This window comes from Lithobates pipiens, unplaced genomic scaffold (assembly GCF_037356315.1).
Source record: "Lithobates pipiens isolate NorthernLeopardFrog02 unplaced genomic scaffold, aLitPip1_a1.2 Scaffold_30, whole genome shotgun sequence".
Lineage (NCBI taxonomy): Eukaryota > Metazoa > Chordata > Amphibia > Anura > Ranidae > Lithobates > Lithobates pipiens.
In genome coordinates, this window is record NW_027507791.1 from 47,564,000 (window position 1) to 47,584,676 (window position 20,677).

Genomic DNA, 20,677 nt, shown 5'->3' on the forward strand with positions numbered 1-20,677 from the left:
TAAATATTTGTAGTCTTTATTTTATTTTTTACCATAAAAAGCATATATATATATATGTATATATACAGATAACATATTTACAATGTCTTTTAGCCCCTGCCACTGGTTCTGCGGAGGTGGGTGTCAGCAGAGATGAGTCATGTGACAGGGGATGGAGCTGTGACATATTCCTGACATGTGACATGTACAGCCAATCATTTCTCTTTACCATAATCCATCCATTTGTCTTGGGGTACACTGACATACAGTAAGCCTGCACAGATTTAAAGTAATTGCGGATGTGCAAAGTCCCACAGCATGAATAGATAAGCCTGTGCCCTGCCAGCATGCTTCAGAGAAGGACCTTTGTTCTCTGTATGGAAGCAGTGGTCTCTCTGCCGAAGACAAACACGCTAAAGTCAGGGTTAGAGTTCTCCAGTCAACAGGAAGCATGAGCTTTGCTGACGGCAAAGCTTTAGGTCTGCCTCATCAGGGGAGGGCATATGGAACCTTGGCGGAGAGACCACTGCTTCCCCTCAGCATAGAGTGTAGGGCCAAGTAGCTAAGTGGCAGTCAAGATGACCCCTGACTCTTAAGCAGATTCTTTGATACATAACATTATTTACCTCTGAATATTCAGTTTCTGGCATGGGATTCTATAACTGAACTGTGATTGGATGAGCTGTTACTATGTCCCCCTATCAGAATCATGCCTGCAATGTCACTCCACAATAAATAAAAATCGACGAGGTGTCCCAGGTGGGGGGTCACCAGATTAGCAAGATTGGTTGCCCCCCCCCCCCCCCCCCGAGGCCGTTCTCTATTCATCCATATAAAACTGCAGCCGATGCTTATGGTGGGATTTTGGCGCTATTGTCCATTGTGTCGCATGGTGTCCACAACATCACATAATGTGACACATCCGGGATTGAAATCTTGATTTCCTGGAGGCTTCCTGACCATCCACTCTTGGTATGTGAAGGCAACCGGAGGGCTCACTCACCCGCCTGAAAAGATAATATTTTAGTGTTTTAGTTTGTTTGTTAGATATCAGTAGACTATGCAAGCCAACATGTTTCGGGGTTAAGACCCTCTTCATCAAGGCTTAAGGATTATGTAACCTCAAATATGTTTGGACTGAAGTGTTGGTGGCAGCACTGGCTGGATCTTACTATAAAAACACAACCTTTGTTTTTTATTGTTCAATTATGTAAGGACACCACACAAACGGACAAAGAATCCAACATAGTATTTGTTAGATATCAGTAGACTATGCAAGCCAACGTGTTTCAGGGTTAAGACCCCCTTCATCAAGGCTTAAGAATTATGTACCCTCAAATATGGTTGAATTTAAGTGTTGGTGGCGCACTGGCAGGATCTTACTATAAAAATAATATCACTTACTATAAAAAATATCAGTAGACTATGCAAGCCAACAGGCTTTGGGGTTAAGAAACCCTTCATCAAGGCTTAAGGATTATGTAACCTCAAATATGATTGGACTGAAGTGTTGGTGGGAGCACTGGCAGGACCTTACTATAAAAACAATATCACTTACTATAAAAAATATAAGTAGACTATGCAAGCCAATGTGTTTCGGGGTTAAGAACCCCTTCATCAAGGCTTAAGGATTATGTAACCTCAAATATGATTGGACTGAAGTGTTGGTGGCAGCACTGGCTGGATCTTACTATAAAAACACAACCTTTGTTTTTTATTGTTCAATTATGTAAGGACACCACACAAGCGGACAAAGAATCCAACATAGTATTTGTTAGGTATCAGTAGACTATGCAAGCCAACATGTTTCAGGGTTAAGAGCCCCTTCATCAAAGCTAAGAATTATGTAACCTCAAATATGGTTGGACTGAAGTGTTGATGGCAGCACTGGCAGGATCTTACTATAAAAACACAACCTTTGTTTTTTATTGTTCAATTATGTAAGAACACCACACAAATGGACAAAGAATCCAACATAGTATTTGTTAGATATCAGTAGACTATGCAAGCCAACGTGTTTCAGGGTTAAGAGCCCCTTCATCAAGGCTTAAGGATTATGTAACCTCAAATATGATTGGACTGAAGTGTTGGTGGCAGCACTGGCAGGATCTTACTGTAAAAAAAATCACTTACTATAAACAATATCACGTACTATAAAAAAATATCAGTAGACTATACAAGCCAACGTGTTTTGGAGTTAAGACCCCCCTTCATCAAGGCTTAAGGATTATGTAACCTCAAATATGATTGGACTCAACTGCTGGTTGGCAGGATCTCACCTCTTATGTGTGTACCTACATTTTTATTGCTGTCTGTGTCCCCACTTGAACTTCCTGTTCTAGAGACACAACATTAAGTGATCTTAAAAAGGAGGGATTTCCTCACTATCCCTGTACTGTAAAATGTTGATTTTCCTACTTTCAGTCACAGTCAACAGGACAATTGAAGAGGGTGAATCTCCCCAGTAGGGATGAGCTTCGAGTTCGAGTCGAACTCATGTTCGACTCGAACATTGCCTGTTCGCCTGTTCAGCGAACAGTGAACAATTTAGGCTGTTCGCAGCAAATTCGAAAAGCCGGAACAACCTATACAAGTCTATGGGAGAAATCTAAAGTGCTCATTTTAAAGGGTAATATGCAGGTTACTGTCCTAAAAAGTGTTTGGGGACCCGGGTCCTGCCCCAGGGGACATGGATCAATGCAAAAAAAAGTTTTAAAAACGGCCGTTTTTTCAGGAGCAGTGATTTTAATAATGATTAAAGTGAAACAATAAAAGTGTAATATTCCTTTAAATTTCGTAGCTGGGGGGTATCTATAGTATGCCTGTGAAGGGGCGCATGTTTCTGGTGCTTAGAACTGTCCCTGCACAAAGTGTCATTTGTGCAGGAAAAAAAGTCTTTTAAAATCACTTGCGGCTAAATTGTCGGCTCCCTGTAATACAGAGAACACTCAATGAGTGTTCTCTGTATTAGCCGACAATTCATTCATTCATTGATTAAAAAAAAAAAAAAAAGCGTGGGGGTTCCCCTAAATTCAATTACCAGGCCCTTCAGGTCTGACATGGATATTAAGGGGAACCCCGTGTCAAATTAAAAAAAAGTTGACGTGGGGGTCCCCCTAAAAATCCATACCAGGCCCTTTATCCGAGCACGCAACCTGGCAGGCCGCAGGAAAAGAGGGGGGACGAGAGAGCGCCCCCCCCTCCCTCCTGAACTGTACCAGGCCACATACCCTCAACATTGGGAGGATGCTTTGGGGGTCTGTGACCCCTCAAAGCACCTTGTCCCCATGTTGATGAGGACAAGGGCCTCATCCTCACAACCCTGGCCGGTGGTTGTGAGGGTCTGTGGGCGGGGGGCTTATCAGAATCTGGAAGCCCCCTTTAACAAGGGGACCCCCAGATCCTGGCCCCCCCCTGTTTGAAATGGTAAGGGGGTACAAAAGTACCCCTACCATTTCACAAAGAAAGTGTCAAAATGGTTAAATAAGACAAACACACTTTTGAAAAATTCCTTTATTAAAAATAAAAAAAAATAAAAAAAAGATTCCAGCGGTGCTAATCCACTCTTGCTATCCAGCGACGGATCTCCGGGGTCCAGCGATGGACGATCATATCCAGTGACGCGGGATCTCTCAGTCCAGCGCTGTCCATACATCCGTCTTCTGTCTCCACTGCAGAGACTGCGGAGATCCCAGCGCTGACGTTTCTTATAATATGAAGTAACTGATCAATTCAGTCTAGTATTATTATTATCAGTTATGTATTCCTTTGTTTAGTCCCTATAGTTCAGCTAAGCCTCAAATACGCCAAGCACATGTTATTGTTAATACCACAATACTACCACCCTTGGCTATGAAATCAATACACGGTCTAAGATCAATCAAATCTCATTTATTTCCCAAGGAAATAATACAGCGTGCATAAGGTATCCATAGAAGTTACAATAATACATAGCATACAATCAAAGTACAATATAAGCCATACTTATCCGACCTTCGCAGCTACGCCTCATGATGGAAGTGAGAGGAGGCCGAACGCATGGTTGCAACCCTTTTTGTTAAACATACCTCAGCCATACCACACCCCATAGCCCATCCTACTTTTCCCGTAGACCAATCAGCATCTCTGGGGCGTTTCCTCCCCCAGGCTAACAGTCCTGTCATACTTGGCCTCTGGGGGGCAGTGTTTGCCCATGAATTGCAACTGCTCCGACTGGATTGCCATCTTGTGGCTCGATCTCGGACACCCCACCAGCTGTCCTTTGTTCTTTCAGACAAGTCGGCACCATATTGTCTTTGAAGTTCAGTACATTCCAGGTGGGCTGAATAGAACTCATTCTGCTATTCAAATTGTGTCACATTCCTTGCTTTTAAACATGTGAGACTGCCTGGCATCAATATGGCTGAGTTCGGCTGTACAAACAGCTGTGTAGATGTATAATACTAATTCCTGTCTGATTGCAACATATGCCGCTTTGCGCCTAAAAGGCGCATACCACCCTTCTTCAGACACGGCTCCTTTTGAACAGTCCATAACTGTCTTAACGTGGTTCGGAAGCACATGTTGGGAACCACACACGTTAAGACAGTTATGGACTGTTCAAAAGGAGCCGTGTCTGAAGAAGGGTGGTATGCGCCTTTTAGGCGCAAAGCGGCATATGTTGCAATCAGACAGGAATTAGTATTATACATCTACACAGCTGTTTGTACAGCCGAACTCAGCCATATTGATGCCAGGCAGTCTCACATGTTTAAAAGCAAGGAAAGTGACACAATTTGAATAGCAGAATGAGTTCTATTCAGCCCACCTGGAATGTACTGAACTTCAAAGACAATATGGTGCCGACTTGTCTGAAAGAACAAAGGACAGCTGGTGGGGCGTCCGAGATCGAGCCACAAGATGGCAATCCAGTCGGAGCAGTTGCAATTCATGGGCAAACACTGCCCCCCAGAGGCCAAGTATGGCAGGACTGTTAGCCTGGGGGAGGAAACGCCCCAGAGACGCTGATTGGTCTACGGGAAAAGTAGGATGGGCTATGGGGTGTGGTATGGCTGAGGTATGTTTAACAAAAAGGGTTGCAACCATGCGTTCGGCCTCCTCTCACTTCCATCATGAGGTGTAGCTGCGAAGGTCGGATAAGTATGGCTTATATTGTACTTTGATTGTATGCTATGTATTATTGTAACTTCTATGGATACCTTATGCACGCTGTATTATTTCCTTGGGAAATAAATGAGATTTGATTGATCTTAGACCGTGTATTGATTTCATAGCCAAGGGTGGTAGTATTGTGGTATTAACAATAACATGTGCTTGGCGTATTTGAGGCTTAGCTGAACTATAGGGACTAAACGAAGGAATACATAACTGATAATAATAATACTAGACTGAATTGATCAGTTACTTCATATTAGGGGGGCGGGGCCACCCGTCACCTGACCCCGCCCCTCTGACGCTGGAGAGGGAAGCCAGGGGTTCCCCAGTGACGTGTGGGTGACCCCGCCCCCTCTGATGTAACGCAGGTTTCCGTTACATCAGAGGGGGCGGGGTCACCCACACCTCACTGGGGAACCCCTGGCTCCCTTCACCAGCGTCAGAGGTACTTGAAGGGTCTGGTATGGATTTTTAGGGGGACCCCCACGTCAATTTTTTTTTTAATTTGACACAGGGTTCCCCTTAATATCCATGTCAGACCTGAAGGGCCTGGTAATTGAATGTAGGGGAACCCCCACGCTTTTTTTTTTTTTTTTTTTTATCAATGAATGAATGAATTGTCGGCTAATACAGAGAACACTCATTGAGTGTTCTCTGTATTACGGGGAGCCGACAATTTAGCCGCAAGTGATTTTAAAAGACTTTTTTTTCCTGCACAAATGACACTTTGTGCAGGGACAGTTCTAAGCACCAGAAACATGCGCCCCTTCACAGGCATACTATAGATACCCCCCAGCTACGAAATTTAAAGGAATATTACACTTTTATTGTTTCACTTTAATCATTATTAAAATCAGTGCTCCTGAAAAAACGGCCGTTTTTAAAACTTTTTTTTGCATTGATCCATGTCCCCTGGGGCAGGACCCGGGTCCCCAAACACTTTTTAGGACAGTAACCTGCATATTACCCTTTAAAATGAGCACTTTAGATTGTGAACGTTCGAGTCCCATAGACTTTAATAGGGTTCTAAAGTTCACACAAAGTTTAGGTCTGTTCGCAGGTTCTGGTGCGAACCGAACAGGGGGGTGTTCGGCTCATCCCTACTCCCCAGTTAGGGCATAGACAGCAATAAAAACCTGACAGGGGTTCTATCCCTTTTATAGGCCAGTAAAAAACAGGCTTAACCTGAATGAGCAAAGAGACTGATTCTCTTTAATTAGCATCTGCTACTGTGGCGTGATCTCTTACCTGTTAGTTTCTAAAGTCTTCAGCTTGAGAGTTTCATAATCATGTACACCTGAAACAAAGGGAGAAGCACTTCAAAAAACTGTAGAGTTGCCACATATACATTGGCGACCAGTGGGTAGAATGTTCCTTACATTGGTGGTCAGTGAGAAGAATGTTCCTTACATTGGTGATCAGTGAGAAGAATGTTCCTTACATTGGTGATCAGTGAGAAGAATGTTCCTTACATTGGTGATCAGTGAGGAGAATGTTCCTTACATTGGTGGTCAGTGAGAAGAATGTTCCTTACATTGGTGATCAGTGAGAAGAATGTTCCTTACATTGGTGATCAGTGAGAAGAATGCTCCTTACATTGGTGATCAGTGAGAAGAATGCTCCTTACATTGGTGATCAGTGGGAAGAATGTTCCTTACATTGGTGATCAGTGAGAAGAATGTTCCTTACATTGGTGATCAGTGAGAAGAATGTTCCTTACATTGGTGATCAGTGAGGAGAATGTTCCTTACATTGGTGATCAGTGAGAAGAATGCTCCTTACATTGGTGATCAGTGGGAAGAATGTTCCTTACATTGGTGATCAGTGGGAAGAATGTTCCTTACATTGGTGATCAGTGGGAAGAATTTTCCTTACATTGGTGGTCAGTGGGAAGAATGTTCCTTACATTGGTGATCAGTGAGAAGAATGTTCCTTACATTGGTGGTCAGTGAGAAGAATGTTCCTTACATTGGTGATCAGTGAGAAGAATGTTCCTTACATTGGTGATCAGTGAGAAGAATGTTCCTTACATTGGTGATCAGTGGGAAGAATGTTCCTTACATTGATGATCAGTGAGAAGAATGTTCCTTACATTGGTGATCAGTGGGAAGAATGTCCCTTACATTGGTGATCAGTGGGAAGAATGCTCCTTACATTGGTGATCAGTGAGAAGAATGTTCCTTACATTGGTGATCAGTGGGAAGAATGTTCCTTACATTGGTGATCAGTGAGAAGAATGTTCCTTACATTGGTGGTCAGTGGGAAGAATGTTCCTTACATTGGTGGTCAGTGGGAAGAATTACCCCCTTACAAATAGGCAAAAAGATGATTGGTGTCAATGGTTACTCATTTGGTAGACTTTGTTCCCATCAGCAGCTTAAATGTAAAATTCTTGCATGTGATCTGAGAGCTCCTTTGTACGGACCACAGGCAGCTGACATGTCTGAACAGCTCGTAGAAGAACACAGAGAAGTTTTCTACTCAATGTACTATGGAAAAAGATGTCAAGGGGAAACTTGGATCTGTTTCAAAGGACAACACAGCTGGAAGCAACAAAACCATGTTAGATGATTGCAGCTGTTATCAGCTTCACATTATCTGTGGATGTTCTTCTAGCCAATGAGTAAGGATAGATGTCTGTCCATGGCTTGGACAGAAGTTTACTTACTTTTGTTGGTGTTCTTCATCGTGCAGTTTTGGTAGACGGGCTCTGGCTGCAGGTAGGTGTTATTCAGATTGCTGAAAAGGAGACAAGAAGAGTCAATAAACCGCCATAACCCCATCCCACCATGACACTGATTTAAAAGTCCACCCAAAACTGTTATTTTCGGTTGTGGGCAAAAGAAAACCCACCAGTGGCTCTATGTTGTGGCTGCATCTGCGTTACCAGACTCCGCCCACCCTACTGCAGGCAAAAACGCACAGGGTGACCACTCTGCTGCGGGATTTCACTGCAGAATGAACATGGTTGTCACCTTATTACAGGAAGGATGAGTGCATAGGTGGAGGAATGTATGAAGTTAGAAGCACAAAGATTTGTCTGAGAATAGGACTGCCCCCTGCTGTGTTTGGGGCACTATCAGTGCCAAAGAAAATTTCTAGGGAGGTTAATCCTTGGGGACCCAGAGTAAAAAAAAAATAAGGCTGCATGCAAGTACTAGAGGTCGGGAGTGTGTAACGTACAGAGTACAGTGGTCAGGTGTGTGTAAGGTACAGAGCACAGCATCAGGTATGTGTAAAGTACAGAGTACAGGGATCAGGAATGTGTAAAGTACAGAGTACAGGGATCAGGAATGTGTAAAGTACAGAGTACAGGGGTCAGGAATGTGTAAAGTACAGGGGTCAGGAGTATAACGTACAGAGTACAGGGGTCAGGAGTGGCTCACATAAAGGGATCAGGTGACAGAAGTTGGTAACATACACAGTACAGGGGACAGGAGTGTGTAATATACATAGTGCTGGTGTCAGGAGTAGGTAATGTACAGAGCACAGGGGTCAGGAGTGTGTAAAGTACAGAGCACAGGAATCAGGAATGTGTAAAGTACAGGGGTGAGGAGTATAACGTACAAAGTACAGGGGTCAGGAGTGGCTCACATAAAGGGATCAGGGGTCAGAAGTTGGTAACCTACACAGTACAGGGGTCAGAAGTTGGTAATATACACAGTACAGGGGTCAGAAGTTGGTAATATACACAGTACGGGGGTCAGAAGTTGGTAACGCACACAGTACAGGGGTCAGAAGTTGGTAATGTACACAGTACAGGAGTCAGGAGTGTGTAATATACATAGTGCTGGTGTCAGGAGTAGGTAATGTACAGAGCACAGGGGTCATGAGTGGCTCACATAAAGGGATCAGGGGTCAGAAGTTGGTAACGAACACAGTACAGGAGTCAGAAGTTGGTAACATACACAGTACAGGGGTCAGGAGAGTGTAACATACATATTGCTGGTGTCAGGAGTAGGTAACACACAGAGTACAGGGGTCAGGAGTGTGTAACACACAGAGTACAGGGGTCAGTTGTTGATCAATTGAGAGATCAGGGGTTGGAAGTGGGTAATATAAACAGTACAGGGGTCAGGAGTGTGTAATTTAGAAAGTACAGAGGTCAGGAGCGTGTAATGTACAGAATACAGGGGACCGGAGTGTGTAATGTACAGAATATAGGGGTCAGGAGTGTGTAACTTACAGAATACAGGGGTCAGGAGTGTGTAACGTACAGAGCACTGGGGTCAGGAGTGTGTAATTTAGAAAGTACAGAGGTCAGGAAAGTGTAATGTACAGAATACAGGGGTCAGGAATGTGTAACGTACAGAATACAGGGGTCAGGAGTGTGTAAAGTACAGAATACAGGGGTCAGGAGTGTGTAACGTACAGAATACAGGGATCAGGAGTGTGTAACGTACAGAGTACAGGGGTCAGGAGTGTGTAACGTACAGAGTACAGGGGTCAGGAGTGTGTAACTTACAGAGTACAGGGGTCAGGAATGAGAACAAGGATTTCGGAGTGTGTAACATACACAGTGCAGATGTTAGTTAACACACAGTGCAGGTGTCAGGAGTGTCTAACAGAGTACAGGGGTCAAGAGTATGTAACATACAAAGTACAGGGGTCCGAAGTGTGCAAACACACAGAGTACAGAGGTCAGGAGCGTGTAACACACAGAGTACAGAGGTCAGGAGCGTGTAACACACAGAGTACAGAGGTCAGGAGTGTGTAACACACAGAGTACAGAGGTCAGGAGTGTGTAATGTACAGAATACAGGCATCAGGAGTGTGTTACATACATAGTACAGGGGTCAGGAGTGTGTAACACATAGAGTGTAGGGGTCAGACGTAAGCTCTCCCTCCTCAGTACTTGTACAGTACTTCTCTCCCCTCCCTATAAAATACATTTACCAGACCAGCATAGCTCAGAGTAAAAGCTGTTCTTCTTCATCTGGGTCATGTGACTGGAGCTGGGGAGGAGCAACCTCCCTTGCTCTGAGCTGACAGGCTGACTTACAGGTGCCCATCACGGCTGTCAGCACTGACTCCTGTGCTGGGATGTCCAGCGGACGCTTTGGGGGATTTGGACCCCCCTGACCCCCTCCTTATCTACACCCCTGGACATAATTGATTATATGAGACTTATACAGTTTATATTAGGTCACTTTTGTGATATTTGCATTCTGAGAATGAAATATACGAATGTTTCTCTGATATATCAGAACTTCTATTATCACATGAGCGTTATTTTTCACTTTTGGAGCTCTGCTGCACATTGGAATTGTCACACAAAAGCTCCATGGATGGAATATAATCTGCATAATTAGGAAGTGGCGGGCGACTACATCTGGGCCAATTACCTGTTGGCATGCGGATAATTCCTGGCGCAGGCCGCGTCCGACTGTTCGCAGTCTTCGGAAAACTCATTAGTGACCACTGTGAGGGTGTCGGGCTCCTCCTCCTCTCCTCCAATGTCTGCAAGACAAAACAAAAGACCCTCAACAGCTGTTCCAATTGTACGCCGCACATCATGTCCGGGGGGGGGGGGACCAAGTGAGAATGAGGCAGCAGCAAAATAAAAACACAATGCAGGTGCGACGTGAATGCATGTTACGGCTCGCTGCGAAAGATAACAATCACGCGATTTTATCTCTAAATTGCTACTGGGAAGATTGCTCTGCTACACTTTAAGGGGCGGCGGAGGAAAGAGGGGCATTTAAAGGAAAATGAGATAGGTGCTACGTTTTTTTTTTTTATGCACCTGCCACTGTGTACATCCTGTGGCATCCACTTACCCAAAAAAACAAACAAAAAAAAAAAAGAGGATTAAAGGAACACTCCAACTTTAACGTTCTTTTGCATAAATCATTCATTACTATAAAAATCTTTGTCTAAATCTACTGTATAATAAATCCTCTGTGTGGATGTCTTAAGCATTCTTCTATGATCATCAGCGCCATCTAGTGACCATAATGCGGTATTTTCCTGAAATAACCCAATAAAACCAATACCGCATTATGGCCACTAGATGGAGCTGATGATCATAGCAGAATCATATTACAGACAATACAGCAAATGTTCATGGTGCCTGTGCGAATACTTAAGACATCCACACAGCAGCAAATGTTTGCATTTAAAGGAGGAATTCCCCCCATTACCACTGTGTTGGTGGGATAATCGAGCAATTTTATTTTCTTCAACATGTGGTTAAATGAAAGAAAATTGGATAATGTATGGCTTGCTTAAGTCTGAGAAGCCTGCTGATAGGGAGAGAATACAAGCGAATGAGAGAATCTCAATCCCTGATAGGTAAGAGTGTAGTGCAAGTACAGGAGGTTTTATGAGTGTCTGCAATCAGCACTGCGCTCAGGCAGGAGACCGGAAAGCCTCTATTAGGACCTTACAGCTTAATACTCAGCCCAACAAGCCTGCTCTGATAGGGAGAGAATACAGGTGAATGAGCAAATCTCAATCCCCGATCGGTAAGAGTATAAGGTGAATACAAAAGGTTTTATAAGTTTCTTTAATCAACACTCTGCTCAGGCAGAAGAGAGCACACCCTCTATGAGGACCTAACAACCCGACACTCAGCCCAACAAGCCTGCACCAACAGGGAGAGAATACAAGTGAATGAGTACATTTCAATCCCTGATAGGTAAGAGTGTAGTGTAAGTACAGAAGGTTTTCGAGTGTCTTCAATCAGCATTGAGCTGAGGCAGAAGACAGCACACCCTCTATGAGGGCATAACAACCCGACACTCAGCCCAACAAGCCTGCTCCAACAGGGAGAGAATACAAGTGAATGAGTACATTTGAATCCCTGATAGGTAAGAGTGTAATGCAAGTACAGAAGTTTTTTGAGTGTCTGCAATCAGCACTGTGCTCAGGCAGGAGACAGCACACACCCTCTATGAGGACCTAACAACCTGACATTCAGCCTAACAAGCCTGCTCCAACAGGGAGAGAATACAAGTGAATGAGTACATTTCAATCCCTGATAAGTACAGAAAGTTTTTGAGTGTCTTGAATCAGCTCTGAGCTCAGGCACGAGAGTAGATAGCATCTATGAGGACCTTACAGCTTTCTACTCAGCCTGACAAGGAGCTCAGACTGGGAGAAAATACAAGTGAATGCGCAAATCTGAATCCCTGATAGGTAAGAGTGTAGTGTAAGTACAGAAAACTTTAATAAGTGTCTTCAATCAGCACTGAGCTCAGGCAGGAGATAGGACAGCAACTATGAGGACCTTACAGCCAGATACTAAGCCTGAAAAGCCTGCTCTGACAGGGGGAGAATACAAGTGAATGATAACATTTCAATGTAAGAGTGTACTGTTACTACAAGGGGTTTTATGAGTGTCTTCAATCTGCACTGAGCTCAGGCAGGGGATAGGACAGCCTCTATGAGGACCTTGCAGCCGGATACCAAGCCTGACAAGCTTGCACTGACTGGGAGGGAATACAAGTAATTGGTAAAATCTCAATCCCTAAGAGGAAACAGTGTAGTGTAAGTACAAAGGGTTTTATAAGTGTCTGCAATCAATACCGAGCTCTGGCAGGAGATAGGACAGCAACAATGAGGACCTTACAGCCAGATACTAAACCTGATAAGCCTGCTCTGACAGGGAGGGAATACAAGTGAATGATAAAATCTCAAAATAGGAGTGTAATGTACAATAACTACAGGAGGTGTTATGAGCATCTGGAATCAGCACTGAGCACAGGGAGGAGATAGGACAGCCTTTTTGGGGACCTCACAGCCCAATACTCAGCCTGACAAGCCTGCTCCGACAGGGAGAGAATACAAGTGAATGATAAAATCTCAATCCCTGATAGCTAAGAGTTTACTGTACATACAAAGGGTTTTATGAGTGTCTTTAATCAGCACTGAGCTCAGGCAGGAGATAGGACAGCCTTTTTGGGAACCTCACAGACCGGTACTCAGTCTGACGAGCCTGCTCCAACAGGGAGAGAATACAAGTGATTGATAAAATTGAAATCCCTGATAGGTAAAAGTGTAGTGTAAGTTCAGGAGGTTTTATGAGTGTCTGCAATCAGCACTGAGCTCAGGCAGGAGATCAGACAGCCTCTTTGGGGACCCCACAGCCATACAAGTCTGCTCTGACAGGGAGAGAATACAAGCAAATTAGAAAATTGCACCCCTGAAATGTAAGACTGTAGTGTAAGCACTGGAGCTTTGTAGATTATAAACAGCAGCATATTGAGTCTACTATAAAAACACATCGCCCACCTGACACCTTACTCTTCAAAGATGGCTGCCCGTTGACTCTTGTAGTCTCTCTGGTCTTTATAGTTGCGTACAGTTCTTCCAGCGGTTGAGCAGAACGACTTACATGTTGGGATTTTCTTCGAGACCTATAGGAATAGTCAATCAAGAGGCAAGGTGAGAATTCAGAGGGCTCAGGAAAACTCTTATTTATAATTCAGTTCTTTTCTTTCAGGTTATCTAAGCCCATGTTGGAGCCCCTGTGGGGGATCAGCAGAGATGGGGGTTACTACTGAGTGGGGAATTAGCAGAGCTGGGAGTTACTACTGAGTGGGGGATTAGCAGAGCTGGGGGTTACTACTGAGTGTGGGGTTAGCAGAGCTGGGGGCTATTACTGAGTGGGTGATCAGCAGAGATGGGGGTTACTACTGAGTGTGAGATTAGCAGAGCTGGGGGTTACTTCTGAGTGGGGGATTAGCAGAGCTGGGGGTTACTACTGAGTGGGGGATTAGCAGAGCTGGGGGTTACTACTGAGTGGGGGATTAGCAGAGCTGGGGGTTACTACTGAGTGGGGGATTAGCAGAGCTGGGGGTTACTACTGAGTGTGGGGTTAGCAGATCTGAGGGCTATTACTGAGTGGGTGATCAGCAGAGCTGGGGTTTACTACTGAGTGTGGGATTAGCAGAGCTGGGAGTTACTACTGAGTGTGGGATTAGCAGAGCTGGGGGTTATTACTGAGTGGGGGATTAGCAGAGCTGGGAGTTACTACTGAGTGGGGGATTAGCAGAGCTGGGAGTTACTACTGAGTGGGGGATTAGCAGAGCTGGGAGTTACTACTGATTGGGGGATTAGCAGAGCTGGGGGTTACTACTGAGTGGGGGATTAGCAGAGCTGGGGGTTATTACTGAGTGGGGGATTAGCAGAGCTGGGGGTTACTACTGAGTGGGGGATTAGCAGAGCTGGGGGTTACTACTGAGTGGGGGATTAGCAGAGCTGGGGGTTACTACTGAGTGGGGGATTAGCAGAGCTGGGGGTTACTACTGAGTGGGGGATTAGCAGAGCTGGGAGTTACTACTGAGTAAGGGGGATCAGCAGAGATATATTGGGGTTACTACTGAGTGTGGGGTTAGCAGAGCTGGGGGCTATTACTTAGTGGGGGATCAGCAGAGCTGGGGGTTACTACTGAGTGTGTGATTAGCAGAGCTGGGGATTACTACTGAGTGTGTGATTAGCAGAGCTGGGGGTTACTACTGAGCCTGGATCAGCAGAGATGGGGGTTACTATTGAGTGGGGGGATTAGCAGAGCTGGGGGCTTTTACTGAGTGGGGGTTCAGCAGAGATGGGGGTTACTACTGAGCGGGGGATCTGCCGAATGAGGGTACCAATGAGCCTTGGATCTGCTTACCAGGGGTATTATCAAGATGAGGATCTGCTGAGTGAGGGTACTACTGAGCCGTGGTAATACCTGGCCTCTTTAAAAAAAATCAGAAATCAACACACACAGGGCATTTGACAAGCTTTATTAAAGCTTAAAAGAAAAAAAAGAAAAGAAAAAAAATGACCAAAGCATCGAAAACGCATAAAAAAAAAGCATTCCTTGGATATCTCTGATGAAGAGGGCACGCCCCCTGAAACCTGCACCCATCCGACCAATACACATCCGGCGGCGATTGTGTTTTAAGCTTGTGAGTACAATGGACTATTTTATTGATATTTATGAAGCGTTTTTGTGACGGTAATGCACTAGGCTAGTGCGCCTTCTTCCTATTTTCTATTAGGTACGGCACCCCCACCCCCACATTATCTACTCACGGTGGGATCTCCTGAGGAGGAAACATCTGCGTTATGTTGGCGTATTCGTGGTTAGTCCTCGTGGATCGCCTTATGGAGTTCCCCCGGAGAATCTGGCCGGTGGATCCTCTCTACAAACGACAAACATATTTCTCAACCAGTCGCAGTTTTGCATGGCCACGGCCTCCACCGGGCATTGACAGCCTGATTTCGATTAGGAGGGTCCCGCTATGTCTGCAAGCTGCAGAGTGGGCGGAGTCTGCCTCCGTCTGGCTCTTAGAGAATGACAGCCGACCCGCTGCAGACTCCGCCCTCTCGTCTACAACTAGCGGGCTTAGTGGGGCACGGGAGGCTTGTCAATGACTGCACACAAGCTGGGCACAGCACTCCTATTGCTGGGGGGGGGGGGAGGGGGGAGGGGGTATATAAATCATTTATTTTCAAGGCAGCTCACATCCAACCCCTGACCCAACAATCTAAAACATGAAGCCCAAACTCCACCTATAACACAGTTTTAGCAGAATCAGGAAGGATCAGGAGGTCTAAACTCTCCTGTCCTGGTGACACCTCCCTTGGTATGGTGTCACAGGGACAGGAAGCATGCAAATTCCCCAGTGAGGGGGTCACAGACAGAAATAATAATATAAATACTGCATAACCCTTTCCCTCTTTATCCTAAACGAATAAAAAAAAAAAAATGGATGGAGTTGGGTTTTAAGGCCCTCAGTCTTTGTAAATCTGCAGCTTTCATTAAAATAATCCCCGCCACGGAGGTCCTTGTTCAGGCACTTCCTGTTATAGGGTGACAACCCTCTGTCCCCGTCTCCCAATTGTGTTCCTGCGTTGTCACCCTGTCATTATACGGAGACTGCAACTGGCTGTTTCAACACACACTGGTCCCTTTCTGTTGTCACCATCAGGAAACCCTCCCTGAGAAATGGCAGGCAGCCATTCATTGCTGAGGGGGCACGCAGGCGGGAAGTGGCTGTAAAAAGGCTGCAGGAGATCAGCAGCACTGAGAAGAGCTCTAAATCATTTTGCTTAGGGTTTGAATCTGCTTTATTCTAAGTTTGCGATGAAAATAAAACGTGCTGTTATTTCTAAGATTAGCTGTATCAATTGTCTATGAATAATTCGACTTTAATCGGGAGTTGTGTTCTGTAGATTGGGTTCCAAGGCTGTGCTCAGGAATGGAGGACGGAACTGATAAGATGGACGGGATTGTGTTCACCACACACAGTGCAGCCATCCATCGAGAGACACATGCTGGCCCATCGAAAAATTACATTCTACACGGGAAAAAACAAAAAACAAAACTATTCTGTGAATAGTTTTATGTAATATAAATACAATTCTGATAGCCTTCAATTAATCAATTTATAATAAATGCATTGCCTTTAATATTAATTTATATTAGCTGATTCCTAATATATATATTTATATTATATTATATTTTATTATTATATTATTGTATATTATATTACATTCATGATAAATCAATTATCTATAATACGAACTTATATTAATAGAATTATAATTTATATATTTATATTATTTTATTTATAATAAATCAATTATCTATCATATTAATTTATAAAAATATATAAATTTATATTACTTTAAATTATATTCCATTCACAATAAATCAATTATTATTTTTATTATATTCCATTTATAATAAATAAATTTTCTGTAATATTCATTTATATTAATAGATTTTTAATATATATATCTATATTATATTATTTAAGTTTATATTCGATTATTTCATATTATATTTCATTCACGATAAATCAATTATCTATAATATTCATTTATATTAATATAATTATAATATATATATCTATATTATTTTAGTTTATATTAGATTATTTCATATTATATTCCATTCACGATAAATCAATTATCTATAATATTCATTTATTTTAATAGAATTATATTATATATATTCATATTATATTATATTATATAGTTTTTTTTATTATATTCCATTCATAATAAATACGGTACATTTTCTGTAATATTAATTTATATTAATAGATTTATAATATATATATATATATATATATATATATATATATATATATACATATATATACACACACACACACACACACACACACACACATATATATATATATATATATATATATATATATATATATATATATATATATAATATTATATTATTTTAGTTTATATTTGATTATTTCATATTATATTCCATTCATGATAAATTATCTATAATATGAGTTTATATTAATAGAATTATAATATATATATATTTATATTATATACATTTTTATTATATTCCATTTATAATAAATCAATTTCTGTAATATTCATTTATATTAATATATTTATAATACATATATCTATATTATATTATATTATATTATTTAAGTTTATATTATATTATTTCATATTATATTCCATTCACGATAAATCAATTATCTATAATATTTATTTATATTAATATATTTATAATATATATATCTATATTATATTATTTTAGTTTATATTAGATTATTTCATATTATATTCAATTCACGATAAATCAATTATATATAATATGAGTTTATATTAATAAAATTATAATATATATACTTATATTCATATATTTTATTATATTATATAGCTTTATTATATTCAATTTATAATAAATAAATTTTCTGTAATATTAATTTATATTACTAGATTTATAATATATATATATATATATATCTATATATATATATATATATTATATTATTTTAGTTTATATTATATTATTTTAGTTTATATTCCATTCATGATAAATCGATTATCTATCATATGCATTTATATTAATAGAATTATATATATATATATATATATATATATATATATATATATATATATATATATATATATATATATATATATATACATACATATATATATATATATATATATATATATATATATATATATATATATATATATATATATATTTTTTTTTTTTTTTTTTTTTCTATGCTGTCTTATTGTAAATCATTGATTTTAACTGGAAAATACTATACTTGGCCACTAGATGGAGCTAGGAGTTCCGTCTAGAGCCCAAAGTGGTATTTCATATTTAAAATGAATGATTTATACTCTTGGGGGTTGATTTAGAAATAATTTGCAAAAAAACAAAAAAAAAAATGTAAATAGGCTATGACCTGTGCTGCCTGAATGTAAATAATTGATTTTAAATGGAAAACACCCCATTTGGCCAGTAGATGGAGCTAAGCATTACAGCAATCGTCTCTAATACTTTAGCTCCATCTAGTGGCCAAATGCAGAATTTCCCCTTTTAAGATCAATGATTTACATTTGAACAGTGCAGGATCTCGCCTATTTATTTATTTTTTTTGCCCCACTTGGACATGCACTTTCACCGGGGGCGAACGGCTATGAGGGAAAAAAAATGCACCCATTGGTATGCTTTGTTTGGTAAGGCCATACCACTGCTTTATGAATAGAGAAAATACCAAATTTGGCCACTAGATGGAAATAAGCATTATAGAAAATTTCTATAATACTTACTTAGCGCTACCTAGTGGGCAAATGCAATATTTTCCCATATAAAATTAATAATTTACATTCGAACAGCGCAGGATATCGCTTATTTACATTCATTTTTTTGCCCCATTTGCCCATGCACTTTCACTATCTATTTATCTATCTATCTATCTATCTATCTACCTATCTATCTTTATATAGTATATATATATATATATGTGTGTGTGTGTGTGTGTGTGTGTATATATATATATATACATATACATATACATATACATATACATACACACACTCATAGACAAACATTGTTTAGTAGTTGTATTTTTTTGAGAGATTTACCAGTGGCACGGGTGGTGGTATGGCTCCGCCCTGAATGGGGTGTCTGTTGAAGGACAGTTTGTACTGAAGTGCGTCGGTCAGCTTGTTCACGATTCTCTCCTGCGCGTCGTTGGAGGCTTCCTGCAACAGAACACTTTGGAATCAGTCTGACCATAAACCAGGTGACCTTAAGCTATCCACGCACATTAATATCTGATTTTCCGTTGTCCCAGATACACAACAGGAAGTGAGAGCAGGTCTCCCCAACGTTAGGGGAAGTCACCTCTTCGTTGTCACCGGAACAGGTGTCCTCACTGGGGGGGGGGAGGGGAGACTTCCCGTCACTTCCTGGTGAAAGGTTCCTCCAAAGCGAGGAAAATCCCTGGTTGCCACCAGAACTGGTGTCGCCCATCGTAAACTTTTACCTCTCTTCCTGTCCTGGTGACAACCCTAACATCTTTTGGATTTCCCATCACATTCAGTCCCAGTGCCAAGGGTCACCAGGACAGACAGAGAGGGTTGAATCTTCCCCAGAGGGGAGCAATAAAAAAAAAAAAAACCTGACAGGGGTTCTAACCCCCATCTTCTCTCCATGCAAAACCAAAACAAACAAGAAGAGTTTTGGCTTTATATACCAAGAGTATATTTTATTTTCTATTTTCCCCCAGCCCATTATTATTTATAGAGTCCTATCAAGCAAGCCGCGGAGATCTAACCTTGGCTTTGGAAACTAAGGCCAGGGCCTGCTTGTAGTACAGGACGGCCTTCTCCGGATCGCACAGACGGAATTTGGCTGCTCCAAGTCCTTCGCATGCCTGCCATTGGCCGTGGACATCATCTGGTGGAGGAGAACAAGCTGGATCAGTAGAGAAGAGCAATAAGAGCGCAAAGAGTCTTTAAAGAGGACCCGTCCTAAATATGTATGACCACAAGCTGAGAAGGACCGTCCTCTGGTTATTAAAGAGGACCCGTCCTAAAAGTAATGTGCCGATGTCCAATGTATGACCACCCTCTGGTTATTAAAGAGGACCCGTCCTAAAAGTAATGTGCCGATGTCCAATGTATGACCACCCTCTGGTTATTAAAGAGGACCCGTCCTAAATGTAACGTGCCGATGTCCAATGTATGACCACAAAAACTTAGAAGGACCGTCCTCTGGTTATTAAAGAGGACCCGTCCTAAATGTAATGTGCCGATGTTCAATGTATGACCGCCAGCTGAGAAGGACCACCCTCTGGTTATTAAAGAGGACCCGTCCTAAATGTAATGTGCCGATGTTCAATGTATGACCGCCAGCTGAGAAGGACCACCCTCTGGTTATTAAAGAGGACCCGTCATAAACGTAACATGCCGATGTCCAATGTATGACCACAAGCTGAGAAGGACCGTCCTCTGGTTATTAACGAGGTCCCGTCCTAAATGTAATGTGCCGATGTCCAATGTATGACCACCCTCTGGTTATTAAAGAGGACCCGTCCTAAATATAACGTGCCGATGTCCAATGTATGACCACAAAAACTTAGACGGACCGTCCTCTGGTTATTAAAGAGGACCCGTCCTAAATGTAACGTGCCGATGTCCAATGTATGACCACAAAAACTTAGAAGGACCGTCCTCTGGTTATTAAAGAGGACCCGTCCTAAACGTAACATGTCGATGTCCAGTGTATGACCACAAGCTGAGAAGCACCGTCCTCTGG

General features: G+C 41.9%; 1 protein-coding gene across 1 annotated transcript in view; it reads right to left on the bottom strand.

Moving 5' to 3' along the window:
- LOC143942783 (uncharacterized) overlaps positions 1–20,677 on the bottom strand; it is a 49,132-nt gene continuing 28,455 nt past the window's right edge. The window contains exons 5-12 of the mRNA XM_077464176.1: positions 19,695–19,816; positions 19,000–19,119; positions 15,157–15,266; positions 13,369–13,493; positions 10,479–10,593; positions 7,802–7,872; positions 6,382–6,430; positions 1–986 (exon numbers count right to left, since the gene is read on the bottom strand). Of these exons, the coding sequence (XP_077320302.1) occupies positions 884–986; positions 6,382–6,430; positions 7,802–7,872; positions 10,479–10,593; positions 13,369–13,493; positions 15,157–15,266; positions 19,000–19,119; positions 19,695–19,816 (815 nt within the window). The 3' untranslated portion in view covers positions 1–883. The remainder of the gene's footprint in view (positions 987–6,381; positions 6,431–7,801; positions 7,873–10,478; positions 10,594–13,368; positions 13,494–15,156; positions 15,267–18,999; positions 19,120–19,694; positions 19,817–20,677) is intronic.